The 24,414-nt window shown below is 46.2% G+C and overlaps 1 protein-coding gene across 5 annotated transcripts in view; it reads left to right on the top strand.

The window, feature by feature from the left end:
- The window catches only part of LOC119953138 (ena/VASP-like protein), a 339,662-nt gene that overhangs the window by 274,017 nt on the left and 41,231 nt on the right, over positions 1 to 24,414 (top strand). For all 5 annotated transcript variants that reach the window (XM_038777050.1, XM_038777070.1, XM_038777035.1 and 2 more), the window contains 2 exons: positions 4,766 to 4,835; positions 17,326 to 17,384. In XM_038777050.1, the coding sequence (XP_038632978.1) occupies positions 4,766 to 4,835; positions 17,326 to 17,384 (129 nt within the window). The remainder of the gene's footprint in view (positions 1 to 4,765; positions 4,836 to 17,325; positions 17,385 to 24,414) is intronic.

Raw genomic sequence — 24,414 nt, 5'->3', positions numbered from 1 at the left:
CTGAATTTCCGCAAAAGTTGCTCCAACTAGCATTGCAATAATGGCTGCTCACCAACCAATGGTCCAATCTCTTCTCCTGAAACTACACCCCACAGCATTCACAAAGCCTCACTCCTGCCTCTAATTGCTGGCACAATTCCAACTCTTTAGCAGTCCGCTAACTTCACTAAGCTGGCACTACATCTGGGTTCCCCCAAATTCCAGGCTCCTGGATGCATTGAGTTATAAATGACTCCCAGAGTTTCTCAAAGGTCCGAACTGCAACCAACAGCTGCATTATTGGCTCCCAGGGATTTTTCAGATTTTTCCATTAAACCAAAGTTTTTTTAACATTCTGTTCAATTGGCATAGCCAGCGCCTCTTTCAAATCAAATCACTGAGTCTATATGCTAATATCTTTCCACATAGAACCAGGATCAAAATGAAGACATAATTCTGAAATGCACAAGAATATTGTGATGAAGTTAAACTGTTAGGATTTGGCTACCATTATTCCCATGGTAAGGTAACTTTATTCAATTGAATTTATTGTCAATTGAATTGATTAGACTAGTAATCCAGGGACACAGAATAATGATCTGGACACCAGGCTTCGAATCCCACCACGGCAGGTGGTGGAATTTAAACTCAATAAGATACCTGAAATTAAAAAGTCTAATGATGACCATGAAACCTTTGCCGATTATTGAAAAACCCATCTGGTTCACTAATGTCCTTTAGGGAAGGAAATCTGCCATCCTTTCCTGGTCTGGCCCACATGTGACTCCAGACCCACAGCAATGTGGTTGACTCTTAACTTCCCCCTCACGGGCAATTAGGGATGGGCAATAAATGCTGGCATAGCCTGTGCTGCCCACGTCTCACAAACTAATTTTTAAAAAATTCTCTACTGAGAGAAATTTCAAATAGTTACAAGAAAGTCAACTATGCTAGCCACAGATTTGGTCTTAAAATAACATGTCCTCCCTCCCAGGAGCATTTAGATCGAACAAAGATATCTCAGAATAAAATATACATGGTAAACTATAGCAGAAATTAATTCTCTGAAGAATCAATCTCTTTCAGAACAGAATCCTTCAATGAAGAATTCTAGTACATTTTGTGAGGTTTTACAAAGTGAAATTAAATTTTTTTAAATATTTTATTATGAGCCTAAATTTTGAATTACATTATATTAATGGTTAAAATAGAGGTGATTTTCAGCCTGCGTGCGCCATCAAAGAGAACGATGACACAGGTGGAAAATATGGAGATGCGATTCTCACCGGCAACATCGCGTTTCCCAAATTTCCGCACCCCTCATCGGTGACGTCACGAGGTTCACGCCCACAAACAGCAGGAACCTAATTTTACTGGTTTAACATATATTTTAACGTCATTATCCAGCCCGTCACATGCTCCCTCCTCACTGAATATTCAAACATCACCAATGTGGCATCATGTCAGCAAGGTTTACAACAACGGGGTTGAAAGAGCAAGTGTAATTGCTATGGGGGACATGCCCCCTGGCACAGGTTGGCACTGCAATGGGTACTAACCTGGCAGTGCCAACCTATGCAAGTGCATCCTCTGGACAGCTCCATGGGAGGCGCCCGTATGTGTTTGGGGTGAGCAGGTGACTGTATGGTGGAGAGTGCCCCCAAGACTGAGGTGTTGGGTCAGGGTGGGGGGGGGGGGGGGCGTGAGGGCTGTTGCCCCTATATGTGTTAGGGGGTGGAGGTGAGAGGGGTCGTCCTGTTGCCTGAAAGGGGGTGGGTTGAGAGAGGGTTGGCCCAGTCCCTGCAAAGATGGGAGTTCCCCAATGTTGGCATTGTGGATGGGGGGAGGAGCCCTGAGTCCTGTCACTTCTGCTGTGGTGTGGGGGGGGGGGGGGACGGCCGAGAGCCACTGGTGCTTGTGAGAGGGGTCTTAACGTGGTGGGGGCTGTGGGCTGTTCAGTTCCTGTGCTGATCAGGGCGCCCTTTAAAGATGGTGCCCTGATCCCTGTGGCCTTTCCGGTTCTATCAGGTCCCACCCTGCAGAGTGATAGTGAAAACCCTGCCCGCTCATTCCATTTTCTGAGAGAGACTCATGGGCGGGAGTCTCTAATCCCGCGGCAGGGTGTAAAACAACGGCGCGAACAGGCCGAGCCGAGGACTAATTCTGGCCCCTATGGAGAATCGGCGCCATTGGCACTTATTCCTGATTCCTAATGCACACACAAAATACCTAAACTATCTCTATTTCCTAACACTATATGGAGAATTAATATATTCATAGTTTGTGCTGGGCAATGCAAAATTTTTCCATTTCTGTCACCTAATCTTAGCATGAAGCACAGACAGGTCTGCTATAGCATAGGTCATAAATAGGGTAGTGCTTCCCCTACTTTGAACCAATCTTCCCACCAATCATTGAAGAACACTATTAGCTCCATATAAATCATAAGATTTCCCACACTTACCACCCCTGCAGTCCCTGAATAAGACTGTTCTGTTGGCGTGTCCAGATACCTGAGAGATGCGGAAGCCTGAATTCATGTAGCGATCTAAAGCGAAGGAATACTGAAAGGAGGGGTTGAAATTCTGGAGGTGGATCCTTGGTGAAAGTATTGAGAAAGAAAGCGTTATTCAGGGGAAGATTACAAGATGTGTTCCTCGAGAGTGGAGTTTGGAAACCCTCATGTGGAAGTCAGAATTCAAGTAGAACCAGTTGGCTCACCGTGTGACAAGCGGCTGGAGGGGGGGGGGAATTGTGAAATCCAGAGACGGTGCACTGGGTGACATCTGTCACTTGTTTTCAGTGTGTTGTGCCTGACCACATTTTACTTTTGGTTTACATGGACTGTGAACTTGCTGTGAACATTAGAGTTTAAGATAAAGTTTGTGTAATCCTTATAAATCTGTATATATCTATAAAGGTATAATTGGGGTGAAGGAGTGGTGTATTATAGTTAATCCTTTCTTGTTTAATAAATGTTTTATTCTTTCGTTAGGGAGTCCTGCGACTCTGCTCATCCAACTCTCTAAACAAAAAAGAAAAGTTAGAATCTATTAATACGGGTTCCATCCTGGAGTCTGACTTGCCCAGTAGTACTATCGGCTGGGATTGTAACAATAGCCTGTTATATTTTTAGAATCTACGTGAATGCAAGGTTGCTATTTTATTAAACTGAGATGAATTGTAGGTTTCTAATTCACAATGAGATGTTGTTTTTCATGTACACTACACCTCAGAAAGGTTGGTATAAATAACCATTGAAATGCGCTAAATCCTCCTTTCGACCAGTAATTGGCTAAATCGAAGGGTTTGTTCTGATGGACCAATGGCAGTTCCAAGTAATACCTCTTTTTATGGGATTGTACTGCTGTAGAGTGTTAGAAATAGATCAAATGTAAAAGCTGATCTTAATTCATAGTCCTGGGTGATAAGCTCCATCACCCAATGAGAATCATTCCTGCTGGGTGGGAGAGATTTAAATTTTAAAAGGTTTTCTCACGGCTCCTACTAGCCAATTTTCCCAGCTGCCATAATTTTTGTACTGGTGAATCTTGCAGTTGATGAAGTTTCTGGGAAAGGAAAGCAGTTCAAGGCCTACGTAACATCCCAGAATTAGGTCACAACCTAATTTTAACCATCGCCAGGGGAATTCAACACTGTCTGCAGCCCTTCAGCAGAAGCAATGGGTGGAATGTGATTCCCACCCAGCAGTGAGTTTGGAGGCAGCAAGCTTGGAGGCAGGGGTGGCATTTAATTGGTCGGGGGGATTTGCGAATGGCTTTGCCACCTGGATATGAGTTATCCTATCACACTGGTATTCAATCAACTTGCGGACTTCCTTCAACGGCACTTAAAAGGCAGATCGAGGGACTTAACAAGGGGGAATATGGGTGCTGGTGCTTACCCCGCCTCTCCCATGACCTCCCACCCGGTGACCCCCATCTCACTCTCACTCACCTTTGGCCTAACTCCTTCATTTATCCTGGGTTTCTGGGGGGTGGGTTACCTGCCGGTGCTCTTGGTGAGACTGATGGCAATGGAGAGCTTCCAGTATATAATTGGGCAATAGATCATCAGTTCTCAGGGGTGGGATTTCTACACCTGGGTCCTTAATCCAAGGAAAGGCCCAACCCTGGCCACTTAAGTGCTTGATGAGCACTTAATTCCGGCTGGTCTTCTCTAACCTTGTATTCCCAGCAGTTCACCAGCCACCAGAAGGCAAGATCCCTCCTTTTGCAACCATTAATTCCACCCACTATGTGAGGAGCTGAGTGGTCAGAAGAGGCCAGGATAAGTTCAGAAAACCTTTGAGATCCAGGAGTTGCAGGGGTGTTCCCCCCAGCCCCCACAGGAAATTCCTAGAGGCTCCACACCCCAGTTTGTTCCTCCATCATGTTGTACTCCCCCAATTATCCAGGAATCCCTCCTCCCATTGACTGCTGGGGACTGTTCGCAAAGGTCTCCAGATGTGGCCTCCTGCTGGCAAATTCCCATTTTCGCACATCATCCAGGTAGAGGATCTAGTCACTTGTCAGCAGCTTTCATTTCCCCAAGGCCTTGCCATTAAGATCAGCAGGACCTCCACATCTCGAGGCACTCCGGGTGCACGACCTATTTGGTGCTCGTGTTCATCAAGTTCAAATTGAGCATTATTATTTGGAACATCGACTGTTGAAAGAATTGCAACCTTGTTTTTGTTTCATTTTGATGTTATAAGGTTCTTTAGTGTTACAGTCAACTGTAGAACTGAAGATAGAGATTTTAACATGCTGATCTGATCGCCTAGGTCCCACAGTGCAACGCCAAGTTCAAGTCCAGAATGGGCCTCCCCCTGAAGAACAGGAAGCACAGAGAAGGTAAAAGACACTTTTATGAAATACCACTGTTTTCATAACATGCCTGTTTTGCACTAAACAGTAGTGCTTAAATAATGTTGCGCCCATTTGGAAAGTAATTCTAGTTTCCGCAAAAGATTTATCCTGGGAATGGTACCAGAGTGATAATGGTGTAGAACAAGTAATCCAGAAGTCTGAACTCATGTACTGGAGACATGAGTTCATATCCCACCATGGCAGCTGAGGGTATTGAAATTAGTTAAACAAATCTAGAATAAAAAGCTAGCGTTAGTCATGATGATCATAAAACTACTGGATTAGCATAAAAACCCACCTGGTTCATAATGTTCTTCAGGGAAGAAAATGTCCTTGTCTTTATCCGGTCTGGCCTCTATGTGCCTCCAGCTTCACAGCAATGTGGACTCTTATGCGCCCTCTGAAATGACCTGACAGGCAATTCTTTTTTTAAATACATTTAGAGTACCCAATTATTTTTTCCAATTAAGGGGCAATTTAGCGTGGCCAATCCACCTACCCTGCACATCTTTGGGTTGTGGGGGCGAAACCCACGCAAACACGGGGAGAATGTGCAAACTCCACACGGACAGTGACCCAGGGCCGGGATCGAACCTGGGACCTCGGCACTGTGAGGCAGCAGTGCTAACCACTGCGCCACCGTGCTGCCCTCTGACAGGCAATTCTAAGGATTCTGTGGCTTGTAGGTTACCTACTGACTCCCGAAAGCCTATCCACCTTTTACAATGCATATGTCAAGGGTGTGATGGAATATTTCCCAATTTCCAGGATGAGGTGTTGCATCAACAATAGTTTGACACCATCCAGGAAAAAGCAGCATGGCATCCCTTTCACCATCTTCAATATTCACTCCCTTCACCACTGACAAACAATGCAGCAATGCATGTGATGTATAAGATACACTGCAGCAACTTGCCACGGCTTCCTCAACAGCACCTTTCAAACCCGTGACCTCTGCCACCTAGAAGAACAGGCGTATGGGAACACCACTATCTGCAAGTTGCCCCCCAATACACACACCATTCTGATTTAGAACTATATTGCCTTACCATCACTGGGTCTGACTCCTGGAACTCCCCACCAGTACTGCAGTGTACCTACAGCACATGCATTGCATCGATTCAAGTGGGTCGTCACCACCTTCTCAAGGATAATTAATTATGAGCAGTAAAAACTGGCCTGGAAAACTATACCCACGTCCCATGATCAAATAAAAAAAGTATTTAACTAGCAGTGCCTTATTCCTATTTTCAACATGGAAATTTAGAAATGCTGCAAATGGAGAGCTGCACAACTGAAACAAAAGATGGGAATTTGTAAATATAAATTGTACAAATGAGCAAATCGTAAATTTCTTAAACGTATGGAGCTCTCTTTATTAAATGAGAAAAAAGTAAAAGGCTTTCAAGTCTTCCTATGTTACGGGCACTATCTTCTCCTTAGTACATCCAGCTCTGAAATCTTAAATTATCATATCAGGCTTTTCAGTTTTGCAATGGACTCACCCTGAATCTTTAGCAGTAAAATAAAACTCTACATGTGATTCTCAAAGTATTTAATTAGAGACAAGTTTACACACTTATTCATTCTACAATTAGGACTTAATCCACTCTATTTGAAGGCTGAGAATAAATTGTGACATTTTTCACTTTGCTTCTAGTTTCCCACAGTTGTGCTGATCATTATCCCGATATGCTGAGCTGTTCATTGGGTCTCACAGCTCGTACCCCAATTCAGAAAGCTGCTGAACACGGCAGCAGATTGGGAATCCAGCAACCTGAGGTTGTATTACATATTTTACCAAGAAGTTTAAATGTTATTGCCATTACGGGGACTTGGCGTGGGGCTAGATTTTGGCCTCCCGACATGATCCTGACTCAGAGCTATTTTGGACGATGGCAGTGTAGGATTGGATCAGCTGCCTACTGGCATACGGCAGGTAGCTAGTTGGGGTTAATTGTATTTAATTGAGGAGCCTTTTAAGGTCCTGTTCCTACACTGACTGGGATTTTCAGTCAGCAATGTGGGCATCCCACATGGCCAATGTAGAGGGCTCCGGGAAGGGTGGGATGGGGTAGTGTGGAGGAAGTGATGGATTCAGAGTAGCATCCTTCCTTTGGACCATTCTGGCCATCAGGCCACAACTGCAGCTGTTTGTCATCTTGTGGAGGGCCCCTCCAGGATCAGGATAAGGTTATTTCAAAAAGGAAATTTGCTAATTTCTACTTGTCCCTCAACATCTGCATGTTCAGATTGACAACTCCCTCCCTTGGGCTGGGAGCGTGCCCACCGAAACTGATGGGACGGTGACCCCGATCCCTGACCTTTAATTGGCTGGACCATTGAAAATTGCAGTGGCCATGCCTAAAGCAGGCTGTACAGGTTTGGGACTTGGAATTAACTCCGAAGTCTGGTTACCAACCCTTGATTATAAATCTAGCCCATGGAGAATTCCTTTAGTTGAAGTCATTACTTTCGCAAAAGTAAACTGGCTTCAACACCACATGTCAACAGTCGTTTGTTTGTATGGACAGTGTAAGTACAGCATGTGCCGAAGTTGCAATCACGCAATTAAAATGATCAAGATTACTAACGGCAAAATACCGTGCCGAGGTACATTCTTCCCTGAACTGTCGCTGGTGAAAAGGCTCGCTGTTTGTCATTCACTGAGAGATTAGGCAGCTGATGACACACTGTGTCACCATTACTAATGACATCTTCAAAGCAGCTGATAGTTTATGTGAGCCAAATGGTGAATTCCTATCACTACGATGCAAGCTGCACTTTTAGTGCAGGCTGGTAGTAAGACTTCTATTATTAGACCAAATACCAACCTTATCTAGCACTTGAAAAGTATTTATAGATGTTTCAGCTCTTCCTTTCCTTCAGTACCCTTACTGAGGGAGGGAAGAGAGCAACTAAATACCACCCAAAGTTTTTTTAATAGAATTTCAGAGAATCCCCACAGTGCAGAAGGAGGCCATTCGGCCGATTTAGTCTACACCAACCCTGTGAAAGACTACTCTACCGAAGCCCAATCCCCCCTTCCCCTATCACCCAAACCCCACCTAACCTTTTGGATATTTAGGGGCAATTTAGCATGGCCAAACCACCTAAGCTGCTCTTTGAACTGTGGGAGAAAACCGGAGCACCCGGAGGAAACCCAGGCAGACACGGGGGGAAAGTTCAAACTCCACACAGTCACCTGAGGTCCAAATGAAACCTGGGTTTCTGGTGCTGTGAGGCAGCAGTGCTAACCACTCTGCCACCAAGCCGCCCCAGAAATAATTGCAGAAATAATTTTGTAAGTGCAGCCAATGCTTTGAATTTCAGCAGCACCAGTCTTGTACAAAACAAATAATGCAGATTGCAATCACAAATTTGGTCGAACTGAAATCTGGAGGGAGCCAAGCAGTTTTGGATAAGAAGTGCAATTTGTGCAGAATGGGATTTTTTTCTCTCGAGGATAATTGGTTCGAATTCCCTGCTGTCCTTTTTCTGTTTATGGCAAATAAAATGTGTTGCCTATTAGCATTTATTTAACAGTATTTAACAGGAAATCTGGGGATGTGGTTTGCACTGTCATTCTGGCGAGGAGGGGCCCGATAGAGCTGGCCTTCAGTGAAATCGCGGCACCATCTTTACAGGGCACCCGGATCAGCGCTGGAATTAAACACCCCCACCACCGCAGCAGCATGGGCACTCACTGCCGTTGTCCCCAACCTCCCCCCGACCCCACAGGTATCGCCAGCCCCTTCTCAGGCTTTGGCCCTCCCTCCCCTCCCACCACATATAAGGGAACCACTTCCCATTGGGGCACCCCAGAGGGCATCCTGGCCAGGTTGGTGCTATCGACCTGTGCCAGGGGGGCAGTGTCAGGGCACCGTCCAGGTATGTCCCTTTCTCCCCAGGGGCTATATTTAACTTGGAGCCCCCGGCAGTTTTCCCTCGACTGATTCCGTTCTTGTATAGCTGTTGGAAACCTCACCCGATGGATACTTCGTGAGGGGAGATCATGTGGCTGGGAAGCCCTTTAACAACACAATAGTGTTTTGAAATATATGGTTACATTACCGGCGAAGGGTGGGGAAAATCGGGAAACTTAATCTCGCCAGCGAGAATCTCGTTACCTGACTCTTGCGGGAATTTGCGCTTGCATCATCATTTACGCTTACAGCGAACGCAGGTGCAAAATTCTTCCATAACCTCGCAGAAGGCAAAATCTTGCTCTGGTGTAATCAAACCATCAACACTAGAGTGTACGGAAAAGAAATCACTTAACTTTCATCTATTGCTCAGAGAATACCAGGCACTTTAGTGACAGTGGCCTGGATTTTCACTGAGTCAGGATAAACTGGGACCCTTTAAAGGTGGTGGATGAATCCCGTCTCCCAATCCCATTCCCAGGCTTTCCAATTTTCACCAGTGCTTTTCGTGACCCTAACTGCCTGCACCCTGCACTCCCTACCTGGCCAGCTCCATAGCAGGATAGGCATGACCTGGTCCTCCTCAGTCGTCATAAAGTCGGGCCAGCTTTTCGAAGAGCTATGGTTGATGGCAGCTCTGAAGTGTCATGAACCGTAGTCTGAAAGGCAGTTTCCTCCGCAATGAATAACAGTCATTGATAACTTAGCACTTTCTTAAAAAAGACTCATTTTTTACTATAGCTTAATAAAAGTATCAATTACCCAGACTCTTAAGTATTAACAGCTGAAACTGTAAGCACTAGGAACATTTTTATCTTGTGTAAATAAACATTGTCAAATTGACAGCATAGAGGAGATAAAATCGCCAGATGACCTGAGGCTGCTTTTCCCTTTTGAGAGAGAGCTGACTGGTGGTTTCACCACACCTCAGTTAAGGGACAAGGTTGAGAAGGCGGGGACTTCATGGATAACCTCAACTGGTATGGGAATTGAACGCATGTTGGCGTGGCCCCACATCACAAACCAGCCAACTAAGCTAACTGACCCCCATAGAAGAGAGGGCCAGAGCTGACAACCAAGCAGTATCTTCCCTGGGGCTGAGGTGTTTCAAAAGGCCAATACAAGATGCATTGTAGCAACTCTCAAAGTCTCCCTCGACAACACCTTCCAAACCTGCATCCTCTACCGCCGAAGAGGAAAGGTCAGTAGATGCCTGGAAAGACCATCAGCTGTAAGTTTCCCTCCAAGCTACACACCATCCTGATTTGGATCCATATTGCCGTTCCTTCATGTCGCCAGGTCAAAACACTGGAACCTCTTCCTAACAGCACTCTGTGTGTTCCAACACCACATGGACTGCAGCAGTCCAAGAAAGCAGCTCACCACCACCTTCCCGAGGGCAATTAAGGGTGAGGAACAAATGCTGGCCTTGCAAAACAATGCCTACATCCCATGAAAGAATAAATAAAAAGTTGCACGATTAAATTAAAAATTATCCCAATTCCAATTTTCATACCAAAAGGCAAAATTCTCAGTTTGGGAGACAGTGTTGAGGCCGGGACCGAATAGCGTGTGGTTCACATTCCCAATGCAGCCGCTATTTGTGGAGCAATTCAGGACGTGCTAATGGCTCAGCACTGCTGGGGTACATTCCGAGCGATTCAGGGCCCAGTCCAGTGGGTGTTCTAACCGCTGGGGCTGGAATTAGCACCAAAGAGCCTGGCAGCTGGAGCTGTTTTTAAATGCTCCACTTACCACAGACTCACTACAGCCACCAAGAGGCTCAGAGAAGACCTGCCCCCTGAGGTCAGGAGTCCGACGTGGATACAGCTCCATGCCAGTGAGGGGCAGATGGACACTCTCTTACCCACACGTGGGCCGCAGGCTCAAACCTGCCCTCCTGAACGCTGCCTGGGAGGTGGTGGCAGAGGCAGTCAGTGCTGTCAGACTCACCAGGAGGAGACAGCTGTGGAGCCAGAGAGATGGGGGTTACTGGTGCGTCTGGTGCCCTGAGAGTGGCAGAGAACCAGGGAGGGTGCCCTCTGGTTGGGGTGAGTTCTGCTGACCCCCTGCTTCCTCTGCAAAGGGCAGCGCTTCTGAAGAGTACCAACACCTGGTGGGCTCCTGATTAAGCTTGGCCCTTAGTGTCCAAAGGTTAGGTGGGGTTACGGGGATAGGGCAAGAGAGTGGGTCTGGGTAGGGTGCTCTTTCAGAGGGTCAGTGCAGACTCGATGGGCCGAATAGCCCCCATCTGCTCTGTAGGGATTCTATCATTCTATAAAGCTGGGATATCAGGTGGTCTGGGTGGGCGTCCAGATGACCAGGGGCCTTCTGAACATTTAAAGGAGACAGGCAGCACTCAGCATTGTGAGCAACCAGGAGACTGTAAGTATTACCAAAGGAGTGAATTTAATAATAATCTTTATTAGTGTCACAAGTAGTGTCACAGTAATGAAGTTCCTGTGAAAATCCCCTAGTCACTACACTCTGGCACCTGTTCGGGTACACGGAGGGAGAATTCAGAATGTCCAAATTACCTAACAACACGCCCTTCGGGACGTTGTGGGAGGAAACCGGAGCACCCGGAGGAAACCCACGCAGACACGGGGAGAACGTGCAGACTCTGCACAGACAGTGACCCAAACTGGGAATCAAACCCAGGTTCCTGGCGCTATGAAGCAACAGTGCTAACCACTGTGCTACCACCAAGACCTACTGCAGCAATGCCGACCAGGCCACCCCGATACCGAGGGGGACACCCCAGGTCCACGGACTTGGCATTGAGTCACAACCTGCTCCTGCACCCAGCCCGGCCAGCCGTCCCTTCAGTGTTTTTTTTAGCCTCCCACTCGCCCTCCGCAGCCATGGCAGCCAGTCCACATTTGTAAATACTTGTGGTAATTCACGCCCGCGATACGTCCGCCTGAGAAGAGTGGAGCATCTCCAACCCACTAATCACAGTTAAATGCATGCAAATGCTGGTTTTGCATGACGCCGCCGGTGGGGGCCTAAAACCCACTATCGCCAGCGAGGGACCAGAGCATGGCGCCTGAATTGCCGTCGGACGCAAACCTCAGATTTGGCCAGGCGCCCGATTCTCCACCCGATCGCGGTTCGCGTTATCAGCGTCACGAGGCAGATAATTTCATTCTCTCCCGCGAGTCTATTTGAAAATATTTTCTCCAGTCCTGCTCTATGTCCTCAGACCCCACACCTGATTCTATAATTGACCCAATGCAACCCCTGCTTCCCAGACTTGGCCCCACTTCCGCCTGTAGTGGGAGCTATTTGTTTAAAATTCTTCCATCTGCTGTGGTTCTCTTCATTTTCTGAAATACAAGCACCACATAAATCCATAACGACAAACAGAAAAGTGCACCAACAGCCACATTTGCTTAACCTTTAAACAAGAAACGATGGCCATAACATAATAGGTACAATTGCAACTTGTATTTATATAGTGCCTTCACAAACATCCCAAAGTGAACCACAGCGTAATCTGACAAAATTTGACAAGGACTAGGAAAGACTGCAGTCCATCTGTTTGTCTCAACTCCCTCAAATATCCATCCACGCTATTCAATCTGCTGCTTCGCTGGAACTCCATTCCACATAATCATCACTTCAGCTTGGAATATTTAACTCTGAATTGTCTGTACACCTTACCAACCAAAATCGCTAACCCCCCCACCCCCCGCCTTGATTTACTGTCAAACCTGGAATTAAAAATCTGGTTCACCCACCATGCCTTCTGCAACCTGGTCTGGTCCTGCACCCAAGGTGAGTCCCCTGAAGGAACACCACATTGACCCCCAAACCTCTCAAATGGGAAAAAAAAACATTGTCCTCTTTACCGGTCCCCCAGGCCCCAATGTTCCAGGTGATTAAACTTGTCAGGAATCTCCCCCCCCCCCCCCCCCCCCCCCGAGTCAGCCATTGACACCATGACTCATCCTTCCATCTCAGATTCCCAGAACCCGGGCCCACCTAAGAGAGCCACAAGCCCCACCCCTAAGGTGAGAAAAAGAAAAACCCTTGGATACTGTTAGCCCCCCACCCCCCCATCTCTCAGCAGCCACAGACTACCCCCCACTATCCCCCCACCACACAAAGACACAGCTAGGCCCATTCTGACCCACCCAACCAGACCCAACACACCCCATCTCTGCCCCAACTCCGCTCCCGTTCGCTAGCCTCCCCTCTCCTCTTCGCAAGCAAAAGTGGCCCCCAGCCATGGTCCCCCTCCAATAACCTCTCAAAAACAACCACCACCCCATCCATCCCTTCCAATCCAAACTCCCCACCAACACACCCAAATCCCATCATTAACATACCTCTTTCCTATCCAGGACACATCTAAGCATCCCATTATCTTTATCAAACCAGCCCCCCCCAAACAAGACCAAAAATATATAACCCACAAAGGCACAAAGACATATGTACAGAATGCACACATCCCCCCATCGTACCCAGAGTCCTAATCAGTCCATCTCACAGCGGCCCCAACTGCTTCTCTCTGATGAAGGCCTCTGACTGCACCAATGTATCGGAGAAATGATTCTTCGAGTCCATGATGACCCACAACTTCACTGGGTACACCATCCCTAACCACATCCCTCTGCTGTCGAAAACAGCCTTCGCATGATTGAGGGTCGCCCACCTCTTCGCCAGCCCAGTCCCAATGTCCTGATATATCCACAGTGTGCCCCTCCCAGTCGATATTCCGAATCTTCATCGCTCACTCCAAGACCTGCTCCTTCCGTTAGTAATTATGGAAGCAGATGGTCACCGCTCGCAACGGGCCTTAGCTTTTGCCTGACCGCCTGGTGAGCTCTATCCAGTTCCGGAGGGGGCATCATCTCATCCCCCATCCACCAACCAAGAAAACTTCTCCACAAAGTATTGAGTAAGCTTCGAGCCATCCATTGCCTCCGGCAGCCCCACCAACCTGAGGTTTAAATACCTTGGCCCGGATTCTCTGAAAACGCAGCTAAGTGTTGACCCCGCCATAAACACCGGAGTGTTTCACGCCGGCGTCAATGGGCCTCTTGGCCTAGTGATTCTGTTGCTGTGGGGCCAGCATGGCGCTGGAGTGCTCTGCACTGCCCCAGCTGCCATACACGGCCCTGCACTGCTCGCCGGGGGTCCGCGCATGCCACACAGCGGGCGGGTGCAGAAGAAGATAGGGCCCCCCACCGATCACACACGTCCGCCGATCGGTGGTCCCCCGATCATGGGCCTGCCCGTCGTGGAGGCCACCCCCCCCCCCCCCCCCCCCCCCCGGAGTCTGATCCCCCCCCTCCCCAACCAGGTCAGCCACCCGCTGGGTGAAGCCATGTTAGAACCACACCAGTGGGAACTCGGCCAGTCGACCACGGAGAATTACCGTGGGGTCCTCTTTCATTGGCCCCCATCCGGTGCCGCGTCAACCACACGTGGCTGGTGTGGCGGGTTTGAAGAATCCCGACCCTTGACTGTTCTCCAGATGCTTCACCTTCAGCCTCAGGCCTTTGTTGCTATCCGCTCCGAATGCAATCACGGCCTCTAATGAGGGAAACCGATCCTTGTGCTGTGACACGGCCTCCTCCACACCCTTCAAAGTCTCACCCTGTGCTTTAATCTCATTCAAAGTCCTCACCAAGTGCTCCAGAACCAGGCCGAGTGGCCCCACGAGAGTGGCTCTGAAGGATTTTCTTATCTCCTTGCCCTGCCCTCAAATTGCTGATCCATTTGCCTGCCGAATTTCTCCAGCTCCCACACCATCAGCCAACGTGTTTGAAGTAAAGGGTATGGCGGCCATCATCCCTCCTTCACCTTCCTTTAGCCGACTACGCTCCTGAGCCTTCTTCGTGTTGGGCTTCGTTGTCAACAGTTTCAACATGATTCCATCATGTAATAACTCCTGAAGCTCACAACAGGCGTGTGGTTATCAAACTCCCCCCCAAAAAACAGGTACAAGGGATCAAAATCAAAGACCCAGCCAGGAGCCATTTTTCGTGCATCTTATTCTTCATGTGCAAACCTCGGATCTCATGTGTCGTCGGTCTGAGCCAAAACTGATCATCTCCTCACTTGCTGGCTACACACATGCTCTTCTGTCATGGGGTACCAGATAGTGATCAGGCTACATGAAAAGAAAAAATGAAATGAAAATCGCTTATTGTCACGAGTAGGCTTCAAATGAAGTTACTGTGAAAAGCCCCTAGTCGCCACATTCCGGCGCCTGTTCGGGGAGGCTGTTACGGGAATGTTACGGGCATGAGGGGCACTTCCTACAATCTTTCTGGCCTTTATAGCTCAGAAATGGTGACTTTGCCCCTCAGTAATACAAAATGAATCTGCGCCTGCCCTTCAGGTGATACTTTGCCCCCAGCACATGAGATTGGGCGATTACAGATTCAAACAGATATCTTTCAACTTGGTGAAGCAGCATATTAAAGTACAGATGAGCTGCTGCACTTAACCAATTGTTTTTAAATGTTCCAACTGTTTTAAAGAATCCCTGCTGTATTTAACTATGTTTTAAGACTTAATACTTTTTCCACACATAAGCAATGCAACCACAAAATTGTCATTCTTAACGCGTATAAAAATAAATTTGCACATAAAAATCAATTCATTCAGGGTTTTAGAGTTTCTCACTGAAAGTGTTGGCCTTATTTTGTACTTTCCACATTTGCAGAGTGCAGAGAAGAAACTGAGGTTATACCTCATTCAGTAGCAATTAAACAATCTCAAACTTCATCAGCTCGGGTTGAACTGTAGGTTAGAACAGGGCTGGTACAGCTACAGCTGTTGAGAATGGAAATCAGCAGCGATTTAACAAAATATGAGTTGTGGTGGAAAATGCTGAAGAAAATAAAATATTCCATATTGTCAGTGTAAACAGTACTTCCCAAATTTTGAAATAATCCACAAATACTTGTTCACAGGTATTTATTTATTTTTATTATTCTGAAGTATTTATTCAACATTTAATTCAGAAATTCAAATGCAGCTTCAGACTAATTTTCTGAACCAAGTCAGCTTGCCCATAGATTAAGGGATAGAAAATCTACGACTTGCCTGTTGGTACCCAAGTTTAACTCCTCAGTCATTCTGAGTCCTACAATAGTAAGCATAACATAAAACTTGTGTACTTGTTGCAAATACATTTGATTGCATTTATTAACCAACCCATTAACCAACAGTGGTTAACACTGCTGCCTCACAGCACCAGGGTTTCTGGCCTTGGGTGACTGTCCATGTGGAGTTTGCACTTTCTCCCTATGTCTCTATGGGTTCCCTCTGTGCGCTCTGGTTTCCTCCCACAGTCCAAAGATGTCTAGGTTAGGTGTATGGCCATGATCAATGCAAAGGGTTATGGGGATAGGGCGGGGGAGTGGGCCGGGGTAGAGTACACTTTCGGAGCAGCGGTGCAAATTCGATGGGCCAAATAGCCTCCTTCTGCAGTGTAGGGATTCTATGGAACTAAAATCTGTTCCCCTTAGACTAGAGTTCTCGAACAGCTAATGTCGTAAATATATTGTTAGCAACCTGACTGCTGTGTTTCTGAAATGTTATTTATAGTTAATTTTCTGATACAAAACTGCAAAATTTAATATTGGAAAGATGAGAAATTGCCAATTTTTATACCATTATAATTCTGCAATATTACAGGTTGGGTAGTGGTTAACTGCAGAGCAAAGCTCCCTACTACACTGTAATCACATTTCTCAATCTCTGACTACGGCAATTTCCAATTTTCTTACCATTTACCCTTGTGACATGTAAGTGAGACAGCTTTGTGCTAAATTATGGTGAGTCTTATGTCGTGAAAACTGCTGGAAACTAGGTCATCACTGTTTAATGTCCTTTCAGTTACAAAATGCAGAGTTTTTGGTAAAAGGAGAGACTGAATTAGAATCAGGACTTGAATGGTAAATGGCTGGTGAATTATTTGACCCATATGCCATTTGGAAAAGGGATATGGGGATGCATTTTGTCATCACTGCTTGAAGTATAATCTGGCAGAGTAGACTTCCCCCCCCTTTGTAGAAGCAACCCAAATTTTATGGTTTTCAATCAGTTGAAAATCGGCCAGGTTCATCAACAAGAAAGTGGTCTGCTCCACCAGATTATCACCCAAGCAATTAATGCAGAAATTAAGCCTATATTTTCCATATGAGTGGTATTGTGGTCACAACATTTGCATATTCTCCAAAGTGGAGAAGTATGAAGAACAAAGTAGAACCATCGTAGCTTTGAAGTACAATATGGTGTGAGCATAGTTATGAAGTGAAATCATCTCTGAAAGCTTCCACAATGAGTCAAAAAGTTGAATTTCTCTCTGGTGATTCTCAAGGCAGTAAGTTTATGTAGTAATGCAAAATATCAACTTATCACTTATGGCATACAGTAAGATTTGCATTTCTTGGTTAATCTTACCTGTCCCGTTTTAGGGATGGGTCAAAATTTGTTTATTCATGAAAAAAAATTAAAGAAATCAATTGAGTCACAGGAACATCAAAGTGGAGCATTCCAGTAATTGTTTTGAAAAACCTCTTTAGGCAACTAATGGAACAGCATCATGAACAGATGGAGAGAGAACGGCGGGCGTCCATGTCTGGTGAGTTGATTTTTCGTGACATACTCAGGCATGGAGTCAATCCTGAGCTTCAAAATGTTTAATCAACTTCCTTAAAGAAGATTCTAGAACAGTGCTAAAATGGGGCATCCCAAGAAGAATAGATTCTACAGTTTTGGGTCACATAGACTGGTCCGGAAGGGACTGCCACATGGAGCCAATACTCCGCTGACTCTGAACCCTTTCGGGCGCAAGTCAAATTCCTTAGCCGGTGATGGCAAAATTTGATGATGGTTGGGATGTAAAGTAGGTGGCAGCAGATCAGCTCATTGAAATCAATTGAAAGGAAAATCGCACAGGATGTATAACGAGCACGTGGCCACTAAACTGCCTGTCATGAACCCCAGCAAGGTTGGATTTCACGTCCAACATTGGTATCTTTGGACAAAAATGGTGAAGAATTATTGTTGGTGCTTAGGTTCAGGATCTTTAGATGTTAATGGGCATAAAACAATAACACTTATAACAGAGTAAAATGTCCTATCATTTGTCAAAAGAACATTATGAAGCAAAATTTGAGACCATAAAATTATGTAATTACGGATGACTTTCATCTATATATAGATTGGGCAAATCCAATTAATAACAATACTGCAGAGGTGGAATTCCTGGAGTGTGTATGAGATGGATTTCTGGACCACCAATATGTTGTTGAACCAACTAGAGGACAGGTCATCCTAGACTGGATATTATGTAATGAGAAAGGAATAATTGGCAGTGGAGTTGTGTGAGGCCCCTTGGGTTGAGTGACCATAATATGGTAGAATTCTTCATCAAGATGGAGAGTGATTTGTTGATTCTGAGACTAGGATCCTGAGTCTAAATAAAGGAAACTACAATGGTATGAGGCATGAGTTGGCTATGATGGATTGGAGAATGTTAAAGAGATTACAGTGGATAGGCAATGGCAAACATTCAAAGAGTGACTGGGTGAACTGCAATAATTGTTCATTCCTGCCTGGCGCAAAAATAAAATAGAACATAGAGCAGTACAGAACAGAACAGGCCCTTCGGTCCTCGATGTTGTGCCGATCATTGTCCGAAACCAAGGTCAAGCTATCCCACACCCTGTCATTGTGGTGTGCTCCATGTGCCTAACCAATAACCGCTTGAAAGTTCTTAAAGTGTCCGACTCCACTATCACAGCAGGCAGTCCATTCCACACCCTAACCACTCTCTGAGTAAAGAACCTACCTCGGACATCCCTCCTATATCTCCCACCCTGAATCTTATAGTTATGCCCCCTTGTAACTGCACATCCACCTGAGGAAATAGTCTCTGAACGTCCACTCTATCTATCCTCCTCATCATCTTATAAACCTCTATTAAGTTGCCTCTCATCCTCCTCCGCTCCAAAGAGAAAAGCCCTAGCACCCTCAACCTTTCCTCATAAGACTTAGCCTCCAATCCAGGCAGCATCCTGGTAAACCTCCTTTGCACCCTTTCCAATGCTTCCACATCCTTCCTATTATGAGGTGACCAGAACTGCACACAGTACTCCAAATGTGGTCTCGCCAGGGTCATGTATAGTTGCAGCATAACCCCGCAGCTCTTAAAGTCAAGCTCCCTGTTAATAAACGCGAACACACTATAGGCCTTCTTCACGGCTCTATCCACTTGAGTGGCAACCTTCAGAGGTCTGTGGACATAAAATAGGAAATGTGGCCAAACTATGGCTTACGAGGGAAATTAGAGATAGTATTAGAAACAAAGGAAGAGGCATACACATTGTCCAGAACAAACATCAGACCGGAGGATTGGAGGTGGTTTAAAATTCAGCAAAGGAGGTCAAAAGGATTGATTAAAAAGGGGAAATAGCGGCGAATAGAAAAACTGATGATAAAAGCTTCTATGGGTATGTGAAGAGTAAAAGATTGGTGAAGAAACAGAGGAATTTATAATGGGGAACAAGAAATGACTGACCAACTAAATACATATTGTGGTTCTGTATTCATAAAGGGGGATATGAATGACACACCAGAAATTTTGGGGAACACACAGTTTAGTGAGCGGGATGAACTGAAGGAAATGGGTAGTGACATGGCATTGGGAAATTGATGGGATTGAAGGTCAATAACACCCCACCGCCTGATAATCTACATCCCACAGTACTTAAGAAAGCGGCCTTAGAAATTGTAGATGCATTGTTGGTCATCTTCCAAGATTCTATAGATTCTGGAACAGATTCTACAGATTGGAGGGCAGCTAATGTAAGATCACTATTTAAAATGAGAGGGATTTATAGACCAGTCAGCTGCAATTATAAGGACTTGGTGAGGCCACATCTGGAATATTGTGTACAGTTTTGGTCTCTTTATCTGAGGAAGGATGTTCTTGCTATAGAAGGAGTGCAGCAAAGATTTACCAGACTGATTCCTGCAATGGTGTGACTGACATATGAGGAGAGATTGAGTCGCTAAGGATTATATTCACTGGAGTTTAGAAGAATGAGGGGAAATTCTCAGAGAAACCTATAAAATTCTAACAAGACTAGACAGGGTAGATGCAGAAAGGAGACCCAAACCAGGGGTCACAGCCTTAGTACATGGGTTAAACCATTTAGGACTGAGATGAGGAGAGGTTTCTTCACCCAAAGAGTGATAAGCCTGTGGAATTTGCTACCACAGAAAGCAGTTGAGGCCAAAACATTGTGGGCGGGATTCTCCGTTTGCCCAATCTATATGTAGATTAAAGTCACCCGTACTTACAGATGTTACTTTATCGCATGCATCTTAATTTCCTGTTTAATGCCATTCCCAACATCGCCACAGTTTGGGGGTCTATATACAACCCCCATTAACATTTTTTGCCCCTGAGTGTTTCTGAGCTCTGTCCCTACAGATTCCACCTCGGCAGAGCTAATATACTTCCTCACTATTGTGTTAATTTCCTCTTTAACCAGCGATGCAACCCCACCGTCCTTTCCTTTTTGTTTGTCCTTCCTAAAGACTGAATACTCCTGGATATTCACATTTCTGGTCACTCTTCACCCATGTCTCCATAATCCTGACTATATCATACCCGTTTACACCTGTTTGCACGATTAGTTCATCCACTTTGTTGTGAATTCTCTACTTATTAAGTAACAAAGCCTTGAGGCTTATCTTTTTAACATTTCTTGTCCGGTTCCCATTATTTTTCACTGTGGCCCTCTTTGATTCTGGTCCTTGGTTTCTCTGCCTATCACTTTTCTTATTCCCCGTTCTTTCTTTTGTTCTTGTCGGTGTTTCCCCCTCCTCTGACTCTTTGCATAGGTTTCCATCTCCCTGACATTTTAGTTTAAACCTTCCCCAACCATTGTAGCAAATACTGCCCCCAGGACATCATTCACGGTCCTGCCCAGGTGTAACCCATCCGGTTTCTACTGGCCCCATCTCCCCCAGAACCTGTCCAAATCTCCCAGGAATCTGAAACCTTCCCCTCACACCATCTCTTCAGCCACATATTCATCTAATATATCCTGCTATTTCTGCTCTGACTAGTACATGGTACTGATAGTAATCCTGAGAACACTACCTTTGATGTCCTACTTTTCAACTTACTTCCTAACTCCCTATATTCGGCTTTCAGGACCTCATCCCTTTTTTCCGCCTACGTGGCTTGTCGCAAGGTATACTACAACCACTGGCTGGTCATCCTTTTCCTCCAGAATATCATATAGGCACTCTGAGACATCCTTGACCCCAGCACCAGGGAGGTAACATACCACCCTGGAGTCTTGTTTCAATCCATAGTAACGCCTACCTATTCCCCTTACAATTGAATCCCCTATACCTATTGCATTGCCACACCTTTTACTCCTTCTCTGTGCAACAGAGCCAACTGTGGTGCAATGAATTTGGCTGTTGTTGCTTTCACCTGAGAGAGGCAATCCCCCCCCCCCCCTCAACAGTATCCAAAGCGCTTTATCTGTTTTGCATTAGGGTTAGGGGAATGGCCACAGGAGATTCCTGCACTGTCTATGTCATTCACTTGCTCTGCCTAATGGTCATCCATTTCCTTCCTGCCTGTGGAGTCTTAGCCTGCGGTGTGACTATCCCTCTATACGTGCTATCCACAATACTCTCCCATGTCACAGATGCTCTACAATGTACCCCATCTCCACTGCAGCTCTGAAACTCAGGCTTCCAGGAGCTGCAGCTCGAGACATTTCCTGCACACATGCTGGCCCCAGCCACTGGAAATTCTCCCGGCTTCCCATATGGAGCAGGAGGAGCACACCACGAAATTGAGCTCCCCTGCCATGTCCTACCTCTTTAAATTAAAATTTTTGCAAGATACTTAATATCAAATAATATCAATTACTCTCGGGCCCTTTTTCCCTGGTCCTCATTACTATAGAACATAGACCTTACAAACTATAAGCAATAAAAGTAGTAAATATTTATCCAACTTTATTCACCCAATCAGCTGCTTCTGCTTGCCCTGTATCACTTTTGAATCTTGTCTTTATCTCAGGAGCACCAAGCTTGAACTCCACCCTCAATCTTGCTTTTTCTCGTAGCCTCTTATTCTCCCTGCTCCACACTCTTTCTCACTTATTCTTTGTTCTTTTATCCTCCCGAACCGCTCTCAATCTTACTCTTCCTTGCACTCTTTTAACTCCGGGCTCTGCTTTCTGTCTCACTCTTTCTCGTGATCTTTTATCATGCCAGCACCAGGCAACAATGTTGGTCAGCAAGTACAGGGGCTGGTGAGTGAACAGGATTTGATGTGGATTCGGATACCAATAGCAAAGTTTAGGCCGGCCTCAAGTTAATGGAGAGTGGAAGATTCAAGGCTGTCTGGGCTGTCAAGTCTAGAGGTAACAAAGGCATGGGCGAAGGTTTTGGCAACAGATGAATCAAGGTAGGGTGAACTCGGCAATATAATAGAGATGGAAATAGGCAGTCTTAGTGTTGGCACATATAGGTGATCAGAGACGCAACTCGGCTAAACATGGCATCAAGATTTTGAGCAGTCTGATTCATCATCACGATGTTGCCAATGGCGTGTCTGGAGTCAGTGGCTAGAGAACAAAACATTTTTGGCAGGGACTGAGGGCAAGGGTGTTAGTCTTCCCAATATTTAGTTGGTGGAAACTTCTGCTCATCCAATACTACATGTTTGACAGCAATCTGCTAATTTAGAGACAACGGAGGGATTGAGAGAGCTGGTGATGAGGTAGAGTTGACTGCTGTCAGTATACATGGTGAGCTTACACTGTGTTTTTGAATGGTGCTACTGAAAAGTAACATGTAGATGAGAAATAGGAAGGAACAAGAGGTAACTGTGCAGCAATAATGTCTGTGTCTGCATGCACCAATTGAGCAGTGTAGCTTTAACATACATACATAACAGACATAACACTAGTGTGGTAATGTCATTGTAAGTGTTGTGGTTTTATCAAACCAGTAGATTTTTTACTGTCAGTGTTAACACATGGCAGCAGATGGTAGTGTCTATGTTTTTTTTTAACAAAGAATTTTATTGATGTATTTTTCGGCATTGTAAACAGTTACAGACATCAACAAATAGAAAGCAAAAAAGGCAAAAATGTGCAAACATCCACGTAAAATCAATATTTCAATCGTACCATACTGCACCATCCCGCTCCTCTCCCATCGGCACTACCCGCCAATTTATCCCTCCTACTCTACTCTAACCCCCCCCCCCCCCTGCTGACGCTCACTCTCCCGCAAAGAAGTCAATGAATGGTTGCCACCTTCGGGCGAACCCCTGTACAGATCCCCTCAAGGCGAACGTAATTTTTTCCATACCCAGAAAACTCGACATGTCTGCAAGCCACAACTCAGTCTTCGGGGGCTTTGAGTCCCTCCATGCTAATAATATTCGTTGCCGGGCTATCAGGGAAGCAAAGGCCAAAACATCGGCCTCTTTCTCACCCTGGACTACCCGGGTCCTCCGAAACCCCAAAAATTGTCACCCCTGGACCCATCGCCACCCTTGTTTTTAGCACCCGGGACTTGATCCCCGCAAATCCCTCCCAGTACCCCCTAAGCATCGGACGTGCCCAAAACATGTGAACATGGTTCGCTGGTCCTCCTGTGCACCTAGCGCATTTGTCCTCTACCACAAAGAATTTGCTCATCCGAGCCACCGTCATGTGGGCCCGGTGAACGACCTTAAATTGAATCAGGCCGAGCCTGGCACATGTTGCGGTCGAATTTACCCTATCAGGGCTTCTGCCCACAGCCCGTCCTCCATTTCCCCACCTAGCTCCTCCTCCCATTTGAGTTTTAGTTCCTCCATCTAGGACTCTTCCCCTTCATGAGCACCTTATAAATATCAGAGACTTTACCCTCCCCTCCTTCCCCTCTAGAGACTATTCTGTCTTGGATCCCCATTGGCCGGAGGCGTTGGAAGGATGGGACCTGTCTACGGACAAAGTCCCGCAACTGTAGGTACCTGAAATCGTTTCCCCTTACCAGACCAAATTTCTCCTCCAAGCTCCTCAGACTTGCAAACCTCCCCTCCAGGAACACCCTCCCCACCCCCGCCCGCCGCCATGCCCAAAACCCCCCCATCCATACTCCCGGGGGCAAACCGATGGTTGTCGCAGATTGGCGCCCAGACAGACGCCCCCACCTCCCCTACATGCCCCCTCCACTGGCCCCATATCCGCAGGGTCGCCACAACTACCGGGCTAGTGGAGTACCTGGCTGGCGGCAGCGGTAGAGGAGCCGTGACCAGGGCTGCCAAGCTGGTGCCCCTGCCTCCACCCGCTCCCAGAGAGACCCCGTACCCACCATCCACTTCCTTATCATAGCGGTGTTAGCCGCCCAGTAATAGTTAATCAGACTCGGCAATGCCAGCCCTCCCTTGCTGCGGCTCCTCTCAAGCATCGCCTTCTTCAACCGCGGGGATTTTCCCGCCCAGACAAAGCTCATGATCATCTTATTAACCCTTTTGAAGAAGGAATGTGGGATAAAGATCGGGAGGCACTGAAAAATGAACAGAAATCTAGGGAGGATTGTCATCTTTACAGCCTGAATCCCCAAGTACCGGAAAC

This window comes from Scyliorhinus canicula, chromosome 2 (genome assembly GCF_902713615.1).
Source record: "Scyliorhinus canicula chromosome 2, sScyCan1.1, whole genome shotgun sequence".
NCBI classification, from domain to species: Eukaryota; Metazoa; Chordata; class Chondrichthyes; order Carcharhiniformes; family Scyliorhinidae; genus Scyliorhinus; species Scyliorhinus canicula.
The sequence above is the reverse complement of the archived record's forward strand: the minus strand, read 5'-3'. Positions and strand labels throughout refer to the sequence as shown.